This window comes from Arachis hypogaea, chromosome 13 (genome assembly GCF_003086295.3).
Source record: "Arachis hypogaea cultivar Tifrunner chromosome 13, arahy.Tifrunner.gnm2.J5K5, whole genome shotgun sequence".
Taxonomy (NCBI): domain Eukaryota; kingdom Viridiplantae; phylum Streptophyta; class Magnoliopsida; order Fabales; family Fabaceae; genus Arachis; species Arachis hypogaea.
In genome coordinates, this window is record NC_092048.1 from 136,366,588 (window position 1) to 136,385,016 (window position 18,429).

The following is an 18,429-nucleotide window of genomic DNA, read 5'->3' on the forward strand; positions in this document are numbered from 1 at the left end:
TAAACTGCAATGTTCAAATGCAAGCCAATAAAATGATAAACATTGATCATATATGTGCACAAAATTAAAATAAGAGAGGACAAAATTTTGCAAACACAAGAGAAGAAGACAAGGAAGAAGAAGAAGGGGACAAAAGGGATTCACCTCAGCACTTGTCACATATCTATACGACTCTCTCATCTTTAAAAAAATAAAATAAAATAGATTTTGAAAATAAAGAGAAATGATTCAAACGTCAGTTAAAAGTTAAAACCTATAAATTAAAAAGAGAAATAAACCATAGCATATGTTAAAGGCTCAAAGCACATATAAAAAACTTCTATTTGAGAAAGCAAATAAGAGAAAGGAGGATATATCTAAAATAAAATCTAAAAAAATATCTTTCCACATCTGGTATTGAATTGGCAGGGCTAAAATTTTCTCTTTAATATAAAGTTCTGAATTTCATATATCATGGGGCCAAGGCCCAAAGGTTGCAAAAGGAGGCTTAGATAGTTAGAAATACGATGCGGCCCAAGGATACAAATCCAGGCCCAAGTATCCTGCTCGATACAAGATATCTAATTATCTATATATAATGATCTTCAAACGCTTTTCTTTCTTTCCACCCCAAAAAAAATATCGCTTCGTTTCTTTTTCTTTTCCTTTTCCTTCTTTTTTCTGCCTCTTCCAAATCCCAATTAGTGTAATTTTTTAAAGATTTGTCATTTTGTTCAATTTTCCCCATATATTTCGATATCAAGGGGGCGAAATATATGTTACGAAACTTTGGCCATATTTTGTAGCCAGCAATATCTGGCAAAATCAGTTTTACTACAAAGTGTATGTTCTCTAATAATTTGTTTTACTTTCATTAATTTTAAAATAACAACATTAATATAATTTTTAAATTTAAATAAAAATATATAAAATTATTTAAACGGATAATAATAATATAAATTTAAATTTTGGGTTTTAATTTAAATTAAAAATACATATTCACACACTTGTAAATTTAAAATGAAAAGATTAATAATTTCTTAAAATTTATAAAAGAAAAATTTAAATTTATTGAGATATAAGAAATCATTCTATATGGAGACTTTTGAATTTTGATTTAAAAAATGTATCTAAAACATATAGTCTTGTGACATAGAGAGATCATCACGCACGTGTCTAATCCTTAGCCACAAAACTCACCAACCTCTTCACTTTTTTTAACTAAATGATGTAGCATGATCCCTATGCTGATATCTTCTTTTCACAAAGTTTTTTGCTTAAATAGGGAGTTATATATAATATATATATAGGAAGAGTTTTAAGTGTAGCGAGAACACTCGGTTGTTAATAGTTGATCTGAGTTATAAAATATATATATATATATTAATTAAAATTAACGGTTAAAATAACTAGAACATCGATATTTTTGGAATATTTGAAATTTTTTTTATAATAATATATTATAGCTTGGATTTAAATCTCAACAAGTAGGTAGTAGTTGCGTGGTGATTAACTAGAATGGCCGTGCTGACAGTTAATTAAATGAAAAACATGCAAAAGTAATTAAAAAAGTAGTTGGTCGTTTGGTACAAAACTTCATGAAGTGTTCAATGAATCATTTAACCTCTTTAACACCCACATCAACTTCTCTTCTATCCAATTAATATTAGTCTTCTATTTATAGTATGCATTAACATATACTTGGTTATCAATTATCAATTATCATATATTCATGGCAAAGAGTGAGGTGAAGTTGTTGGGTGCATGGCCAAGTCCATTTGTATTGAGGGCTAGGATTGCTCTTAACATAAAATCAGTGGATTATGAGTTCCTTGAAGAGACATTTCAACCCAAAAGCCAACTTCTTCTTCAATCCAACCCTGTTTACAAGAAAATTCCTGTTCTTATTCATGAAAATAAACCTATCTGTGAGTCCTTGATCATTGTTCAGTATGTTGATGATGTCTGGTCCTCCGGCCGCCCTTCTATTCTTCCGGCGGATCCTTATGATCGCGCCATTGCTCGATTCTGGGCAACTTATGTTGATGACAAGGTATATGTATACAACTTTCGTTGGATATTCATAACATAATTTTTATGGTTTAGAATTTAGAGTTTAAGAACTAAACAAATATACTTTGATAGTATATTAGAATTGAATGAATTTAACCAAATAAGGAATAAACAATTTATCTTGTTGTAACTAAATTCTTAGATAATGTGAAACTAAATATATTCCGAGTGAGACAAGAACATAAATAAAACCAATAAATTGTCCGTTTTTGTCACTAAATGATAGATAGGTCTATGAAAGATTGAAAGTTTTCACTTTTTATTTCAGTGAATTCATCTAAGAATATTAAAAGTGGAAATTGATGCCAATTAGAATATAGTTTTGTCAAATGGGCTTTAGGCCCAAGGCCCTCAAAGCTGTTAGAAAAAGAAAAAGAAAAATTATGTCAAAGCAGTATAAGTAATTGGTTACTTTAATTCAACTCTTCTGTTGTCTGAGAAAAAAAAATATCATTTTTGGTAATGGGTATTTTTAAAAAAAAATTATTTTTCTTAAAAGATGGATAATATTAATATTAGTTAACACAAAAAATTTAAAATAAATTAAATTTTTTTTTAAAAAATTAGAAAGGAAGAGAATGTACATTTATAAAATATAGAGGAAGAGAGTGTTATTTTATCATTTTCCAAAAAAAGGGAGTGAAATATTTACTTTTTATTTTGTATAAATAAATTTTGAGATGATGAAGAGTTGAAGATCGTTACATACTTGAAAGTATAACATACAGAATTGAGACTAATAAATTCTGATTCTTCAGTCCGTTTTTTTTTCCCTTAATAAAAAAAAGGGGAAAATATGTGGACTCTAAATACAACTTGTGATTATTTTCAGTTGTTCCCAGCCATGAAATCCATTGCAGGAGCAAAAGGAGAGGAAGAAAGAAAGAGATTGATAAAGGAAGTGGAAGAAGGACTGGCACTACTAGAGGATGCATTTAACAAGATCACCAGCAAAGGAAATAACAAATTATTTTTTGGTGGTGACCAAATTGGGTACCTTGATATTGCATTTGGTAGTTTATTGGGGTGGCTAAGGGTGACAGAGATAACCACTGGTGTGAAGTTGTTTGACCAAGTCAACACACCTGGTTTGGTCAATTGGGCTGAGAGGTTCTGTGCACATGCTGCTGTCAAAGATGTTATGCCTCACACTCATATGCTTCTTGAGTTTGCTAAGACACTTATGACCAAATTGGCTCCTATTTAACAAATTAGTAGAGGGACATGCAGTGTAATAATTAAGCCATTGTTGCTGAGTGAGTGAGATTTTGCTTTCGTGCCTTGTATTGTCTAATGCGAGGCTTTGTTAAATAAAAAATGTTATTGGTACATTAAAATTAGTTTTTGTTCACTAATGTATCGCTGATTTGTGTGTATAGGTAGGATAGTCGCTGTTAAATTTATGATATAAATTTTGTTGTAACGCTTAAGCGAACAGCACCAGTGGTCTAGTGGTAGAATAGTACCCTGCCACGGTACAGACCCGGGTTCGATTCCCGGCTGGTGCACTTTTTCTTTTCCTTTTTATGTTTTTTGCATTCTTAGAAGTTAGAACCCCCGTTCAAAACTGATGAATTTTTTTATTCTTAATTAACATACTAGCTAGTAGAGACTTAAAAATAATAGGATATACAATACTGTCAATTCAAAGTTTTAGAATGAATGACTCAAATAAGTAAATAACATGAAATTCTTGCCTCATTGTTTGTTGAATAAGTAGTTTTAATTGTTAGACTTCAAACATTAATTGTGCAACAAATCTGAGTCAAAAATATATATTCCAAAATAAAGTCAACAATGGCATGCAATATCATCATTCACAGTGTTAAATGAATTCTGAAGCTTTTGTTTTCATTCTCCCTTTGATGTCATACAAGGTGGCGTGCGAGGACGGCTGTTGGTGCACTGTCATATAACTATAAGTCTTACATTTTATAAAACTTGAATCTATTTTTTTTTATTATTAGTATATTTTGTATACATTTATAAATAAAAAGATAAATTAATAGATATATTAATATTTATTAATATGCCAATATATAGTAAATAAATAAATAAAATTTTGGTTAATATAGGTCTTAAAAATACATATTAAAATTACAAAATATATTTATTTTATAAAAAACCATAACTTAAAATTTTTTATATATTTTTTATAGGTTATTAACATAAAAAAATTATATATATATATATATATATATATATATATATATATATATATATATATATATATAAGATGAACTAAATTCAATAAATAAAAAAGCAAAACAAGATTAGGTGTCTGATGTATTACACTAACAGTCTAACAGTGTTATAGTCAACAGGGACATTTTGATCTACGTATTAATTAATTAATTATTGTTCATACCTAATAGCTTAGAGTTTATGGCACTTGTCCAGTTTTAATTTCTAAGGTGATGTAACATTTCTATAATTTTGAAAATGCAGTTTTTTATGTTGACCGTTTACTAAGTGTACTCACTCAGATATATAAGTAACTTCACTCTCTTTGCTCGGCTATTATTGTTCTGCATTAATATTAGAGTATGACAGAGAAGAAGAATAGTAACGGTGAGGTGAAGTTGTTGGGGGCATGGCCAAGCCCTTTTGTGATCAGAGCTCGCATAGCACTCAACATAAAATCAGTGGAATATGATTTTATTGAAGAGACTTTTGGGAAGAGAAGCCAGCTACTTCTAAAGTCCAACCCTGTCAACAAGCAAATCCCGGTTCTCATTCATGGTCACAAATGCATAGCTGAATCCATGATTATTGTTCAATATATCCATGAAGCTTGGTCCTCTTCAGGTCCTCCTATTCTTCCCTCTCTTCCTTATGATCGTGCCATCGCTAGATTTTGGCTTACTTATATTGATGATAAGGTATCTATCTATAACCATTCTATATGTTAAATCATCTTTAGTGTAACAAAGGTTCTTATTTTATTTTCTAGTGGAATAATTATAATGAGTTCTAATATGTTAGTGGACATTAGAATATGTGCATATAAAAAATGATTCATAGTTGTTATGTTTAAAAAGATTAAATTTAGTTTTGTGGTTTTGACAGTGGTTCCCGCCCTTGAAATCCATTGTGTTGGGACTAGACACAGAGCCCATAGAGGAAAAGTTGGAAAAAGTAAGAGAAGGGTTGGTATTGTTAGAGGATGCATTCAACAAAATAAGCAAAGGAAAAGATTTCTTTGGAGGTGACCAAATTGGGTACTTGGACATTGGGTTTGGAAGCTTCTTGGCATGGCTGAAGACGGTGGAGGTGACTGAAGGTGTGAGCTTGGTGCATGAAACCACCACTCCTGGCTTGGCTAAGTGGCTTCAAAAGTTTTGTGCACATGATGCTGTTAAGGATGTTCTGCCACCCATTGACAAGCTTATTGCCTTTTCTAAGATGCTAAGGGCCAATGTGGATCTTGTCATTAATCCTAAGTAATTTTGCTTAATTAATACTAGGTGGAATCATTAATAATGTATTGTGTCATTCTAACCTTTACTATTATTATTGTGTGTTACTACAGAATAAAAGACATAAACATTATTATATGATATGATTTCAATAATATATCGGAAAAGCTCGGTATACAAGCTATTAGGACTTGTAAGTATTACAAGTTAATTAACGCCTAATCCACCAAAATGCGCTGCAACTCCTACATCACTTACACGCGCTATATAAAGATCCCGCGTTTGTATAACTACCAAATTTAAAATATTTGTTTCCTTTTTTGTTTTCCTTCTTTCCAAATTTGCTCGTTCTTCTTTTCGCGTGTCTTTCCTTGGTTTTTTGATCGTTCTTTTCCCTTCCTTTCTCATTGGTTTGTTCTTCGTCATTGACGTTAGTTCCTCTCTCTGTAACTCCAGCTTCGTTTTCTATTCGATTTTTTGTTTTCTAAAATCAAAATTTGAACTCGTTTTGAAGATAATGGATGATTCAACCTCAGATTGTCAGCTGAATCAAGGCGAAGTGGATTATGAATTTGAATCTAACGAAGTTTCTGAGGTTTGATTTACATACGATTACTCTAAATTTTGTTGCAGTTATTTGTATAGCATTGTGTAGCTGAATAATTCGTGAACATTAACTGTGAAACTATCGCGTGAACATAACTCTGTGGATTAATTATCTGTAATTTATAGCAGACTCTCGGGAGATCAGAATTTTTTGGGTGTATTTTTGAGGAAGTTTGGGTGTATTTACAGTTTATGGCTTTTTCTTATTTTAGTTGAGTTATTGTCGTTCGGGTGTATTATATCAGACACGATTGGGTGTATTTTTTGTTTTCGACATGGTATATTCTACAGCCTCTCTCTGTTCTTGATTAACAGTTTCTTTCTATTTTAGTTGAGTTGTTGTCGTTCGGCTGTATTAGATCAGACATGATTGGGTGTATTTTTTGTTTCTAACATGGTGTATTCTGCAGCCTCTCTCTGTTGTTGATGACCAGTTTGTTTCCAAGGTTGGAATGACCTTTACCACTCTTGAAGATGCTAGAAAATTTTACAAGAACTATGCAAATGTTGCAGGATTTTCTACAAGAGTTCGGAGCACAAATAGGAAGGGAAACGAGATTAAGAATCAATTGATTACATATAGCAGAGAGGGAAAATGGAAATCTAAAATATCTCCGACCAAGAAGACGAATCCAACAGCCGGTTTAAACTGTCTGCAAGAATTTATATACATACATTGAAGGATGTTGGTGCTTGGATCATTTCAAAGGTTGTGTTGGATCATTCACACCCTTGCTGTCCAAGTAAAGCAGAGATGCTCAAACAGTACAGGGAACTAAGCATGTCCATTCGTCGTACATAGAGAATAATGAGGAGGCTGGTATTAGACCAAGCAAAACTTACCAATCATTTGTTGCGGCTGCTGGTGGTCATCCGAGTTAAATTTTATTGAAAAGGATGTGAGGAATTACATTACGAGAGAAGTGCGTAATGTTTCTGAACAAGAAGATGCAAAGGAATTCAGGAAATATTTGTTAAGAATGAAAGAGTAAAATCAGAAATTTTTTTTGAACTTGAACTCGAGGAGGATCAATCGATTAAGCTGGCTTTTTGGACAGATGTTAGAAGTAGAGCTGCCTTTGAGTATTTTGGAGATGTTATTTCATTTGACACCACCTACAATACAAATAGGTAATAAACTGTCCCTGTTTATGATGCTAAATTAAAGTTTTTTATGAATCTGCCTCAGAGGTGTATATTGGGTGTTTTTTGGGTGTATAGAAAGCATTTGTTGGGGGTGTACGTAATGAATTTCCATTCTGCACTATGGTAATTTGTTTCAGGTATAATTTGGTTTGTGGTTCTTTTGTCGGGGTGAATCATCACGGTCAGTCAACACTTCTTGGATGCTCTTTGATGAAAAACGAAGAAATTGAATCATTCAAATAGTTATTTCAATGTTGGCTTCGTTGCATGGGAGGAAATGCTCCGAAAGGGTTCCTCACCGATCAATGCGCATCAATGAAAAGGGCTTTAGAGGCCTGTATGCCAACAACAATTCACCGTTGGTGTATTTGGCACATCATGAAGAAGATTCCAAGCAAATTAAACGGGTACAAGGGACATGCAGAAATTGAACAAGAAATGAGCCAAGTTGTTTGGAACTCTCATAGTAAAGACTATTTGATAGGAATTAGAATGATTTTTTGCTAAATTTTGGTCTTGTGGACAACAAGTGGCTTTCAGGTAATGTTTGTTTAAAATCTGCAGCAGAGGTGTAATTTAAATTTATGTCGGGTGTATTTATAGTCTATTTTTGGGTGTATTCTGTAGATCTCTATGAAGACCGTCATATATGGGTTCCAATCTATTTGGATCACCATTTCTGGGCAGGGATGATAAGTACGCAAAGAAGCGAGAGCATGCATTCATTTTTTAACAAGTTTATTACCCGGAACAGCTCGCTTATTCAATTTGTCAAACAATACGATAATTGCCTCAGAAGCAGGAAGCAAGCAGAGAGAGAATCAGATGCTGCAGATTTTCATATGATTATACCTTGTGCAACCAAATCCTCCATTGAAGCTCAGTTTCAAGATGTGTACACTCATCAAAAGTTTAGGAAAATCCAAGCACAATTCAGAGGAAAGGCGAATTGCATAACTAAATTAACGAATTTCGCTCTAGGCTATTCAGTATATGAAGTTGGAGAACAATTTTCCAGCTCAATATTCAACAAGTTTGTGGTTACTTATGACTTAGTAGCAGCTGAGGTAAAATGCCAATGCTTATTATTCGAGTCAAGAGGGATACTGTGCCGTCACGCACTAAGCGTGTTAAGCTTTGAACAAGTAAGCCAAGTGTCACCTAGATATATACTGGAACGATGGAGCAAGAAGGTAAAGAGGCAACACACACACATCAAGAGCAGCCACGACGAGCCACTGTTGGAGCCAAGAAGCAAGAGGTTTGACGAATTGGTTTTTCGTTCGCAAAATATTTGCGAATTTGCATCAGAATCGGAGGAGCTGACTGCAATTATGCACCGTGCGTACGATACTGTCATGGTTGAGATGGAAGAATTGAAAGCCAAAAGGAAAGGGACATCTTCTTTATCTCACAAAGATGCCAACTTGGAATTCGTTAATGAGCTTCAGAGCCCTCCAAGGATTCGAACAAAAGGACGTCCAAAAAATAAGCTAGGTTTAAAGTTGGACAAACAGATTAAAAATGCCTCAAAGAAGAAGAAAACGAAAGCTTTAAACGAGGTAAAAGTGATGTTTTGTAAATATGTGGTAATTGAGTTTAATTTTGTCGTTAATAGTTTAGCTAATATAAGAGTTTGTTATATTCAGTTAAACCTCTTTGATGTTGGATCAGTGGTGCATTCAAATTCTAGCCAATATCAAGGACGTATTATAAATTATCAGTTCAGGGTACCAGCAGCCGCGGATAACTCTTTGGGTGTATAGTTACAGAATATGGGTGTAAAAGAACTGTTCTTTTGGGTGTATTTGTGAATTTTCTTGTGTTTGACATTATATATATATATATATATATATATATATATATATATATATATATATATACACTTCACAATCTGCTGTTTATGTTAAAAATTACTGATTTGGGTGTATAGTAGTTTCGTTGGTTTAGGATTTAGGGGTTAGGGTTTTAGGGTTTAGGATTTAGGGTTTAGGGTTAGGTTTTTAGAGTTTAGGGTTTTAGGGTTTATGGTTTATGGTTTTAGGGTTTAGGGTTTTAGGGTTTAGGTATTTAGGGTTTAGAGTCTTAGGATTTAGGGTTTAGGGTTTATGATTTTAGAGTTTAGGTTTTTAGGGTTTAGGATTTTAGGGTTTTATGGTTTTTAGGGTTTTTAGAGTTTTGGGTTCAGGGTTTAGGGGGATAGAAGTTTGGGTGTATATTAAGCAATCTTGGGTGTATATTAAATTTTTCTTGGGTGTAAAATTTTATAATTTGTGTTTATATCTAGTTTGATGTTTTTCTTCATATTTTACCACCTGTAATACAGAGCTTTTGAATACAGCACAGACAGTTTAACTATGGAAAAAAATTTTATTGAAAAGAAGTTGTTTAAAATTGGCAAATTTTTACACCATGTGTTCAATTTACAAACTAGCTAGCAGTTACATTACTCAATTTCTATATCATTAGAATATATCTGACAAAATGGACTCAATAATATTGAGGATGGCCTGGACAGTAAAGTGCGAGTTCTGGAAGGAGGAAGTAAAGTTCTTAGGCCACGTGGTGAGTAAGGGAGGGATAGCTGTAGATCCTTCTAAAGTAGAAGCAGTGATGGAATGGGAAAGACCGACGACTGTGACGGAAGTCAGAAGCTTTTTGGGTTTAGCCGGATATTACCGGAGATTTATCGAAGGATTTTCCCGGATTGCGCTACCAATGACAAAGTTGACAAGGAAAGAAGTGCCGTTCGAGTGGACATCGGAGTGTGAAGAAAGTTTTCAAACGTTAAAGCAGAGATTAACTTCAGCACCTGTTCTAATCCTATCGGAACCGCGTGAACCGTTTGAGGTATATTGTGATGCTTCTTTGAAGGGTTTAGGTTGCGTGTTGATGCAACACCGGAATGTGGTGGCTTACGCATCGCGTCAGCTAAGACCGCATGAGGTGAATTACCCCACTCATGACTTGGAATTAGCGGCGATTGTGTTTGCATTGAAGATTTGGAGACACCACTTATACGGAGTAAGGTTTAGCGTCTTTTCTGATCATAAGAGTCTCAAGTACATCTTTGATCAGAAAGAGCTAAATATGCGCCAGAGAAGGTGGATGGAGTTGCTTAAAGATTATGATTTCGAGTTGAGTTATCACCCTGGAAAGGCGAACGTGGTAGCAGACGCTTTGAGTCGGAAATCTTTAACAATTGCTTGGATGAGAATCAAAGAAGAAGAACTAGTAGATAAGTTTGTAGATCTTAAGCTGGATATTAGTGAAGTTGCCGGAAGAGCTTGTTTGAATCAGTTACAGATTTCAAGCACGTTTAAATCAGAAATACAAAGGGCTCAGCAAGATGAGCAGAAGTTTCAGCAATTGTTTCAACCAGTTGGTGATAAGAGACGCGAAGAATTCACTAAGGATGAGGAAGGGTTATGGAGATACAAGGGAAGGATTTGCATACCAGATGTTGGGAGTTTGAGGCGAGACTTGCTGTTGGAGGCTCACAACAGTGGGTTTTCTATTCATCCCGGGAGCACGAAGATGTATTATGACTTGAAGAAGATGTTCTGGTGGCCGGGGATGAAGGGTGATGTAGCTACAGTGGTATCCAAATGTTTGACTTGCCAGAAAGTGAAGATAGAGCATCAAAAACCGTCAGGAATGCTACAACCACTTGAGATTCCTCAGTGGAAGTGGGAAGGAATTGCTATGGATTTTGTTACCGGTTTACCGAGGACTAGGTCGGGGTTTGATGCGATTTGGGTGATCATAGATCGCTTAACCAAATCCGCTCATTTTCTTCCTATCCGACTAAACTGTTCTATGGAGGAATTGGCAAGATTATACATCAAGGAGATAGTGAGGTTGCATGGTGTGCCGTCAAGCATAGTATCGGACCGTGATCCCCGATTCACATCAAGGTTTTGGGGAGCTTTCCAAAGAGCTTTCGGTACGAAGCTATGTCTTAGTACGGCGTATCATCCACAAACAGATGGACAATCGGAAAGAACTATTCAAACGTTGGAAGATATGCTGAGAGCATGTGTGTTGGATCAACCCGGGAGTTGGGATCGTTACATGCCATTGCTGGAGTTCGCATATAACAACAGCTTTCATGCAAGCATTGGGATGGCTCCGTATGAGGCTTTGTATGGACGAAAGTGTCAGTCTCCACTTTGTTGGTATGAAATTGGAGAAGTAAGTGTTTTGGGTCCAGATTTGATAGCAGAGACTACTGAGAACATTAAGAAGATTCGTGCAAGGATTTTAACTGCCCAAAGTCGACAGAAGAGTTATGCGGATCAGAGAAGGAAACCCTTAGAGTTTGAAGTGGGAGAACACGTATTCCTTAAGGTTACACCGACAACTGGGATTGGAAGAGCAATCAAGACCAAGAAGTTGAACCCAAGATATATAGGACCGTTTGAAGTTTTGAAGAGATTCGGGCCGGTGGCATATCAAGTAGCTTTGCCACCTCATCTGTCTAACTTGCATGACGTATTCCACGTGTCACAGCTCCGTAAATACACGTCGGATGCGGCTCATGTGTTGGAGCCTGAATCGGTCAAGTTGAAAGAGAACTTGACTCTCCAAGTGACACCAGTGAGGATCGATGACACTAGTATGAAGAAGCTGCGAGGAAAGGATGTCCCATTGGTTAAAGTTGCTTGGGAGCGAGCAGGAGTAGAAGAGCACACTTGGGAATTGGAGTCTGAGATGCGAAAAGATTATCCCGAGCTTTTCTCAGGTAATTCAATTTTTGAGGACAAAATTTCTTATTTGGTGGGGAGAATGTAAGAACCGCAACGAATCAACCGGTTAATTAAGTGAATTAATTGCCCAAATTAGATTCCGAAAGGTTAGAGAGAGAATTTGAGGATTTAAAGGTGATTTTTGGACTCAGTGGGTCTTTCTGAGTCAGAAAATGTGCTTTCTACGAAAAACCGTGAAAAATTGTGAACCGGCAATTGAACCGGTTGAATCGGTTCAAGTCTGCCTGGTACCGTACGAGAAAAGTGAAAACCATCAAAAACCTTAGAAAAACATTAGAAATGGAAAACCGGGCTTTAATTTTAAAGATTTGGCCCGAAGTTAGGCCAAACGGGCTAAAAACGCTAACGGGTTGGACCGGACCCAAGTTGGGTCCAAGCCCAACATATAAATACACTTAAATGAACCCATTTCAGCCACTTTCACCCTCATAACCTAAACACAACAGCAGCTGAAGTGAGGAGAGAGGTGAGAGCTTTCCACCATTGTTACTATTCACTTCAAACTTCCCAAGCTCATATCTTGAGCTACGGAGCTCCGATCGCCGCACCGTTTGCGGCTACGCGTTCCTTGTGAAGATCTCTACAAAACCCACTCAAGAAACCCTCAAGGTAATCACGAAATCCTTCCAGTTCTGCTCTTCAAAATTTCGGGTTTTATTAGAGTTTTGGGTTAAATGGGTTTTTGTGATTTTGGATGTTTAGGTTTGCTCTAATCCTTGCTTAGCTTTGGATTTGTGTTATCAAATCTGTTGGGAAAGGTAAAAGCTCTTAAACCCTTGTGAGATTATGCTTATGTTGAACCCTAGGTTGATTTGTGGTGATTTATATGTATATAGTTTGATTATTGTGGCTTTGGGAGCTTTTGGAACTTTTTTGTGCTTGTTGGAGTGGATTTGAAAGCTTGGATTGTGGTTGGAAGCTTGTTGGTACTCATTTTGAGTTTGGGTGCATAAAGGGAATCGGCCAAGGTATGGTTTCGGTTTCCTCTATGTAGTATATAATATTCATGGACACATAGGCTAGTGACCAATAGGATAGGTTGAACTAAAATGATGGTTGGTGTGCTAAATATTGATGAATTGATGAATGTTGAGTTGATTGTGATGAATTATAATGATATGATGATGTTGAATGATTGTATGGATTGGGAGTTGGTTCTTATGATGATTGTAGTGTTATGATTTAAGAAATGGTGGGTTTGATGGTGATTTTGATCATATGTGTTATATAGTTAATGTTGGAATTGAGAATAATGAAATGAGGAGGAAAATGTGGTGAGGTTGATGTATTATGCTATAACAGGTACATTTTGATGAAAAATGGAGCTTTGGATGGTTTGGTATGATTTGGTATGGGTATGGTGAGATAGGGTGGTAATTGTGAAGTTGGAAAAATTGATTTTTGGTGAACTTTGTTCGATCATAACTTTTGCCTCGGTTTTCGAAATTGATTGAAAATTGTTTAGAATTAAAGATCTTTGAAAACTCTTTGAATCAGTATAAAGATTGCGAAAATTGGAATTTTGTAGAGGAAGTTACGATCATTCAAAGTTGGTGTTAAAAATCTGAAATTTTGCAAAGTTGTAGAGTTTCATGATTTCTGAATTGTGCGGGTGCACACGTCTTGTTTCTCAAAAATTTATTTGTTTTCAACTATTTTGCCTTTTTAACAAGGTTGTAAGCTTCTATAACACCATTTTAAGACATTTGGGCCTAGTTTTGAGTATTAGAACATGGGATATAAATTAAGGGCTCTAGTACATGGTTTTAAGGTAAATTAGAAAACGGAGGCCTAGGTTTCTGGCGTGCTGAGAATGGTTTGACATTAGGTGAAGGATGATTGGTATATGAGATGAGAAATGATAGACTTTTGGTATTTGGAAACTGAGTTATAAAGGGACAGTGGTTGAGATGAGTCGGAGACTCGGATTTAAGTGATGGATATATTTATGCTGAAAATACTTTTGAAAACCACTGAAATAATATTTTTACATGATATTTTGAGACGCTATGCACCTGGCGGGGACGGTGGTTAATCCCGCCTGTCGAGGTAGCGGCGGCGGCGTAAGGACGGTGGTTAATCCCGCTTACGTTGAGATGTGAGGTCTGAGGCAAGAATATCCCGCTCGCATCCCTTCGGATCTATAGGGCGAGCAGGCGCCGGTACCTGGACAGTGATCCGGGCACTATATCTCGGGGGTTCCCATATAAGAAATCCGAAGGGCGACGTCTCCATGGAGATGTGTCGGGTTGGCAGTTGAACCGACAATGTGATATCACAGCCAGTAGGGCAGGCATTCATCATATGCATTTCCTATTTGCTTGTATGCTTTGTCTACTTGTAATGGTTTTCCTAATTGAATAACATACTTACTTGCTATCTGAATTATTTGCCATATATGCTACTACTTGTGCTTTACTTGCTTTGAACATTATCTGTGTTTTCTGCTGGGATTGAGGAGGTTCGGAAGGCGGTGGCGATGGAATCGCATGGAGGATCGGTTGGTGAAGGCTGTGGGACAGCGGTGTTTGGTTAGAATAGAAATTCCTTAAGATAGATAACCTGGTTTATTTAAGTCAAGTTGGTATATTATGCTTAAATGTTTTATAATGCTTTAAGTTGAATCTTGTGATGGATATGAAGCTTAGGATTGCCTTTGGCGTCCCGGGGTCTTATATCCTATATCACTGGGAACTGTTACCATACTGAGAACCTCCGGTTCTCATACCATATTGTTGTTGTATTTTTCAGATGCAGGTCGCAACCCATCTCGGTGAGTTGCTTTGGTTGGTGACAGGAGCGGAGAATCTTGGGTCATTTTGAGTTCTTTTTGGTTTATTTTGTTTATACATCTCTCCTTTTGTATTTTGTTTTGCCTAGAGGCTTGTATTTGAGAGAACAAAACTTGTATAAGCTGTTTTCACTGTATGGTTTTGTATATCAGTATATGGCTAGCCGGCTTAAACTCCGCGAGTCGTGACTAGTTCCCTATGATATTATATACTTATCTTTTGTTATATCTTCTCTGTTTCTTATGCCTTAAGCTAGTAGCTCCGTTAGTACGTTTGTGCTTCGAAATTCTGTTTTTGAGCTATATCTTTTATCGGGCTTCTAGATTATACTATTCTTTATATATATATATATATATATATATATATATATATATATATATATATATATATATATATATATATATTATGTTTGAGTTTAGAACTGTCGTAATCTCTGATTAACCTTGGCTTTACGACGCGAGGTAAGGCTTAGGCTAATTAGGGTGTTACAACGTAAATAGCATAGTCATAGCTGAAAATGAAGAAAATAAATTACAAATCTCATTTAGGAAAGTTTAATGTTCAAAGTCACAAATTTATACATTGTCTTTTGGCCTGAGATATTAATGTATGGTACTCTAATTTCCTTCTCCTTCTCCTTTCTCTTCAGAGGTGCCCCGCCAGCATATACTCTCATTCTTGAAATAACATATCCCTTAAAAAACAAAACAAATCAATAGTACACCCGAAGGAAATACACCCAAAGGAGAACATACTTACACCCAAAGCAAAACATACATACACCTTATATTGAATTAAAATACACCTAACTATTAAAATAAAGAACACAAAGCCAACTTACAATGAATTTATTAAGCTCCTTTCTTTCATCGGTTGGACATTTCGTGTGTACCGGGTCGAGTATATAAAATCTCCGCTTTCTTGTATCAATCAGCCATAACCACCAATGGTTTGAGTGACAAACAGGTGCAAAAATATGAAGCATGGTGACATTTTCAACAGTATTTTATTTAATTTGGCATATAAGTAAAGAATGGTACTAACAATTTTTACAAATGAAAACTTACATATCGATGCGATGTTAATTTTTTTGCATTTATGAAAAGTTCTGGGAAGTTTGAAACTCCTGTGAGAATAAATCAGAATACGTCTGAGATGAAAGAGAACATACCCCTAAAATCTAAAATATACACCCCAACAAGACATACCCATGTGCAGTAGATTTTTCATTGTTTTCCCTTAAGAATTCATCTAATTCTTGAGTTCCAATTTCAGATCTGACAGTACATGCATAAAAGAACATGTTAACAATTATAATTTTGATGATAGGCGGTAATATTGCTTAGAAAGTACTGTACCCATGATAGGATTGAGTTTGCTCAGGAGATGAATCCTGCACAATGACCTTTTTCTTTTTGGATTATGTCCTGGGGGGAAAATCAAGTATGAATCAGAAATACAAAAATAATCTGGTCACAGAACACTATCCAAAGAAGTGTATACTTTTTTGGTGTTATCTGAGTCTTTTTCTTTGTTTTTTGCTTCTCCACTAGTGATGATTCTTCGCTTCTATAAGTTAATAAGAGACACTCTGTTAATACATGAAATCTCGATAATAAACCCAAAGGAAAGGAGTAATAATTTCAGAACATTACTCATCAGTTGATTCAGATTCAGTTTATTCATATTCTGAATCAGAATCCTCCTCAATCTTCTTTCTTTTTTTGGACTCCTTCTGGAAGACAAACAATCATTATTTAAAAATATTCTAAAAGTGATAAAATACACCCAAATGAATGCACAAGATGCACCCAAAGAAATGCACAAAATACACCCAACTTGATAAACAAAATACACGCAAATGGAGAATTAAAATACACCCAAATGGATAAACAAAATACACCCAAATGTAGAAACAAAATACACCCAAACATGTTACTTACTTTTTGGATTTTCGGGCCGGTTGTTTTCTTGTTGAATTCTCTGAGTCTTCTTCAGTCTCAGACTCAGAGGTAGAATGGTCACTTCAGTTTTTTCAGTCTCAGATAATGATGTTGAACTTGCCTTTCTTTTTTTTTTGTTTTTTTGCTTTCTTCATTTTTTTTCTTTATTTCTTTCATTTTTTCCTTTGCTTCACCCATCTTTACAACCCCTTGAAACATTAGAAATTGTAGTTAGCAGTATTCAGGTAAATAAAATACACTTAAGATATTTTGTTCACTTACCATATGGTCCTCCATTTCTCCCCTCATTCTTTCGACCAACTGTTCCTTAGTCCAGTTGGCAATCCAGGGTTCTGGAGGTCTTTCTTCCCTCTTCTTGTCTTTATTTTTTGAAAGATGAAAGTAAATTATCATCAGGGCAAAGTGGTAGCCATCAATTGCCTTTTTCTTTTTCACCTTATAATCTGTTATGCCCTTGACGATAAAATTCAAAATATGTTCTCCCCAGTTCCGCTCTGTTATTGTGTCCATCTTGAAAATTGGGGCCAGGTGCGCATGTGAGATTTGTTTATTGTCGTTGGTAACAGGAACGCTATCTGTATATAGAGGATGAAAATCCTCTTGAACATGAGGTGCCCCTGTTCATTATCAACGGCAATAGCCATCATCTCATCTGTCAGATTTTTGAGCGTCTTACCCTGGAATCTTCTAAAAATTTGTTTGTCATCTTCAGAAAGATCCTTATAATTGACTTTCTGAGGAAATAGATCTCCTACAAAAAGGAAAACAACATAATATGAAAATCAGTTCAAATACACCCAAGCATCAATTGAAATACAACTGAATATGGCTCATATACACCTATAATTTTTAGCGAGTTACCTGACGCGTTGATGCCAAGCGCAACCCCTATTGTTTTTGGTCTTATTTTAAATGAACCGTAGCCGGTTTCCAGTTTGTTTTCCCCTAATTTGAAGGAGTTAGCCAACTCCCTTAATATTTGGTGATGCGCCCTCAGCGGTGGGATGTGCATCAGGCTGCCAAATCCCAAATTCCTAACTATTGTTTTCTTCTCCTCACTCATGTTTCTGAATTTCTCACTTAACAAATGTGTTGCACACTTAAGGTCCTTGGTTTGCTGTAAACAAAGCAAAGCAAAATTATAGTCAGTTATATTTCTATTATATAAAGCTGATTTTGCCTAAGACATATATTTGTTCTTACATTTTTTTCAGCTTGATTTCTGCCTGCCATTGTTTCTGAAATGAAAAATACACCCATAGATATGAGTCAGATACACCCATAGATATCAGTAATATACACCCATACATATTATTCAGATACACCCAAACATATGATTCAGATACACCCATAGATATGAATCAGATATAACCATAGATATCAGTCAGATATTACTCAAACATGCATTAATATACAATGTCAAGCAATATAGACCCATGAACAAGCAAATATTAGAACAGTTGCAAGTGATCACTATATTACAGTATATCATTTCAGAAATATACACCGAACAAAATACTCCATTTACACCCACCAAATCAAGCAATATACTTCCAAAAATCAATTACCAGAAGAACTAGAACAACAAGAACAATAACACCTAGAACAACTAAGAAGAACAGTATAACCTAGAACCAAGAATAACACTAAAACCTAGAACAAGTAGAACATTAAAAACTGT

At 35.3% G+C, this 18,429-nt stretch overlaps 2 protein-coding genes, 1 long non-coding RNA gene and 1 other non-coding gene across 4 annotated transcripts; all 4 read left to right on the forward strand.

Moving 5' to 3' along the window:
* The first annotated feature begins 1,285 nt into the window (after positions 1 to 1,285).
* LOC112791861 (glutathione S-transferase U17) lies at positions 1,286 to 3,389 on the forward strand. The gene is made up of 2 exons (XM_025834871.3): positions 1,286 to 2,032; positions 2,885 to 3,389. Exons 1-2 carry the CDS (start codon positions 1,712 to 1,714, stop codon positions 3,257 to 3,259), a joined length of 696 nt encoding a protein of 231 aa, XP_025690656.1. The 5' UTR covers positions 1,286 to 1,711; the 3' UTR covers positions 3,260 to 3,389.
* Positions 3,390 to 3,489: 100 nt separating this feature from the next.
* Positions 3,490 to 3,560, forward strand: TRNAG-GCC (transfer RNA glycine (anticodon GCC)). The gene has a single exon. It is a non-coding gene; the product is annotated as a tRNA-Gly (tRNA).
* A 969-nt stretch (positions 3,561 to 4,529) lies between these two features.
* On the forward strand, positions 4,530 to 5,609 carry LOC112791862 (glutathione S-transferase U17-like). Its single transcript, XM_025834872.2, has 2 exons — positions 4,530 to 4,934; positions 5,122 to 5,609. Exons 1-2 carry the CDS (start codon positions 4,599 to 4,601, stop codon positions 5,497 to 5,499), a joined length of 714 nt encoding a protein of 237 aa, XP_025690657.1. The 5' UTR covers positions 4,530 to 4,598; the 3' UTR covers positions 5,500 to 5,609.
* Positions 5,610 to 12,407: 6,798 nt separating this feature from the next.
* Positions 12,408 to 15,009, forward strand: LOC112791864 (uncharacterized). The gene is made up of 4 exons (XR_003197293.3): positions 12,408 to 12,601; positions 12,695 to 12,750; positions 12,829 to 12,960; positions 14,744 to 15,009. It is a non-coding gene; the product is annotated as an uncharacterized lncRNA (long non-coding RNA).
* The last annotated feature ends 3,420 nt before the right edge of the window (positions 15,010 to 18,429 follow it).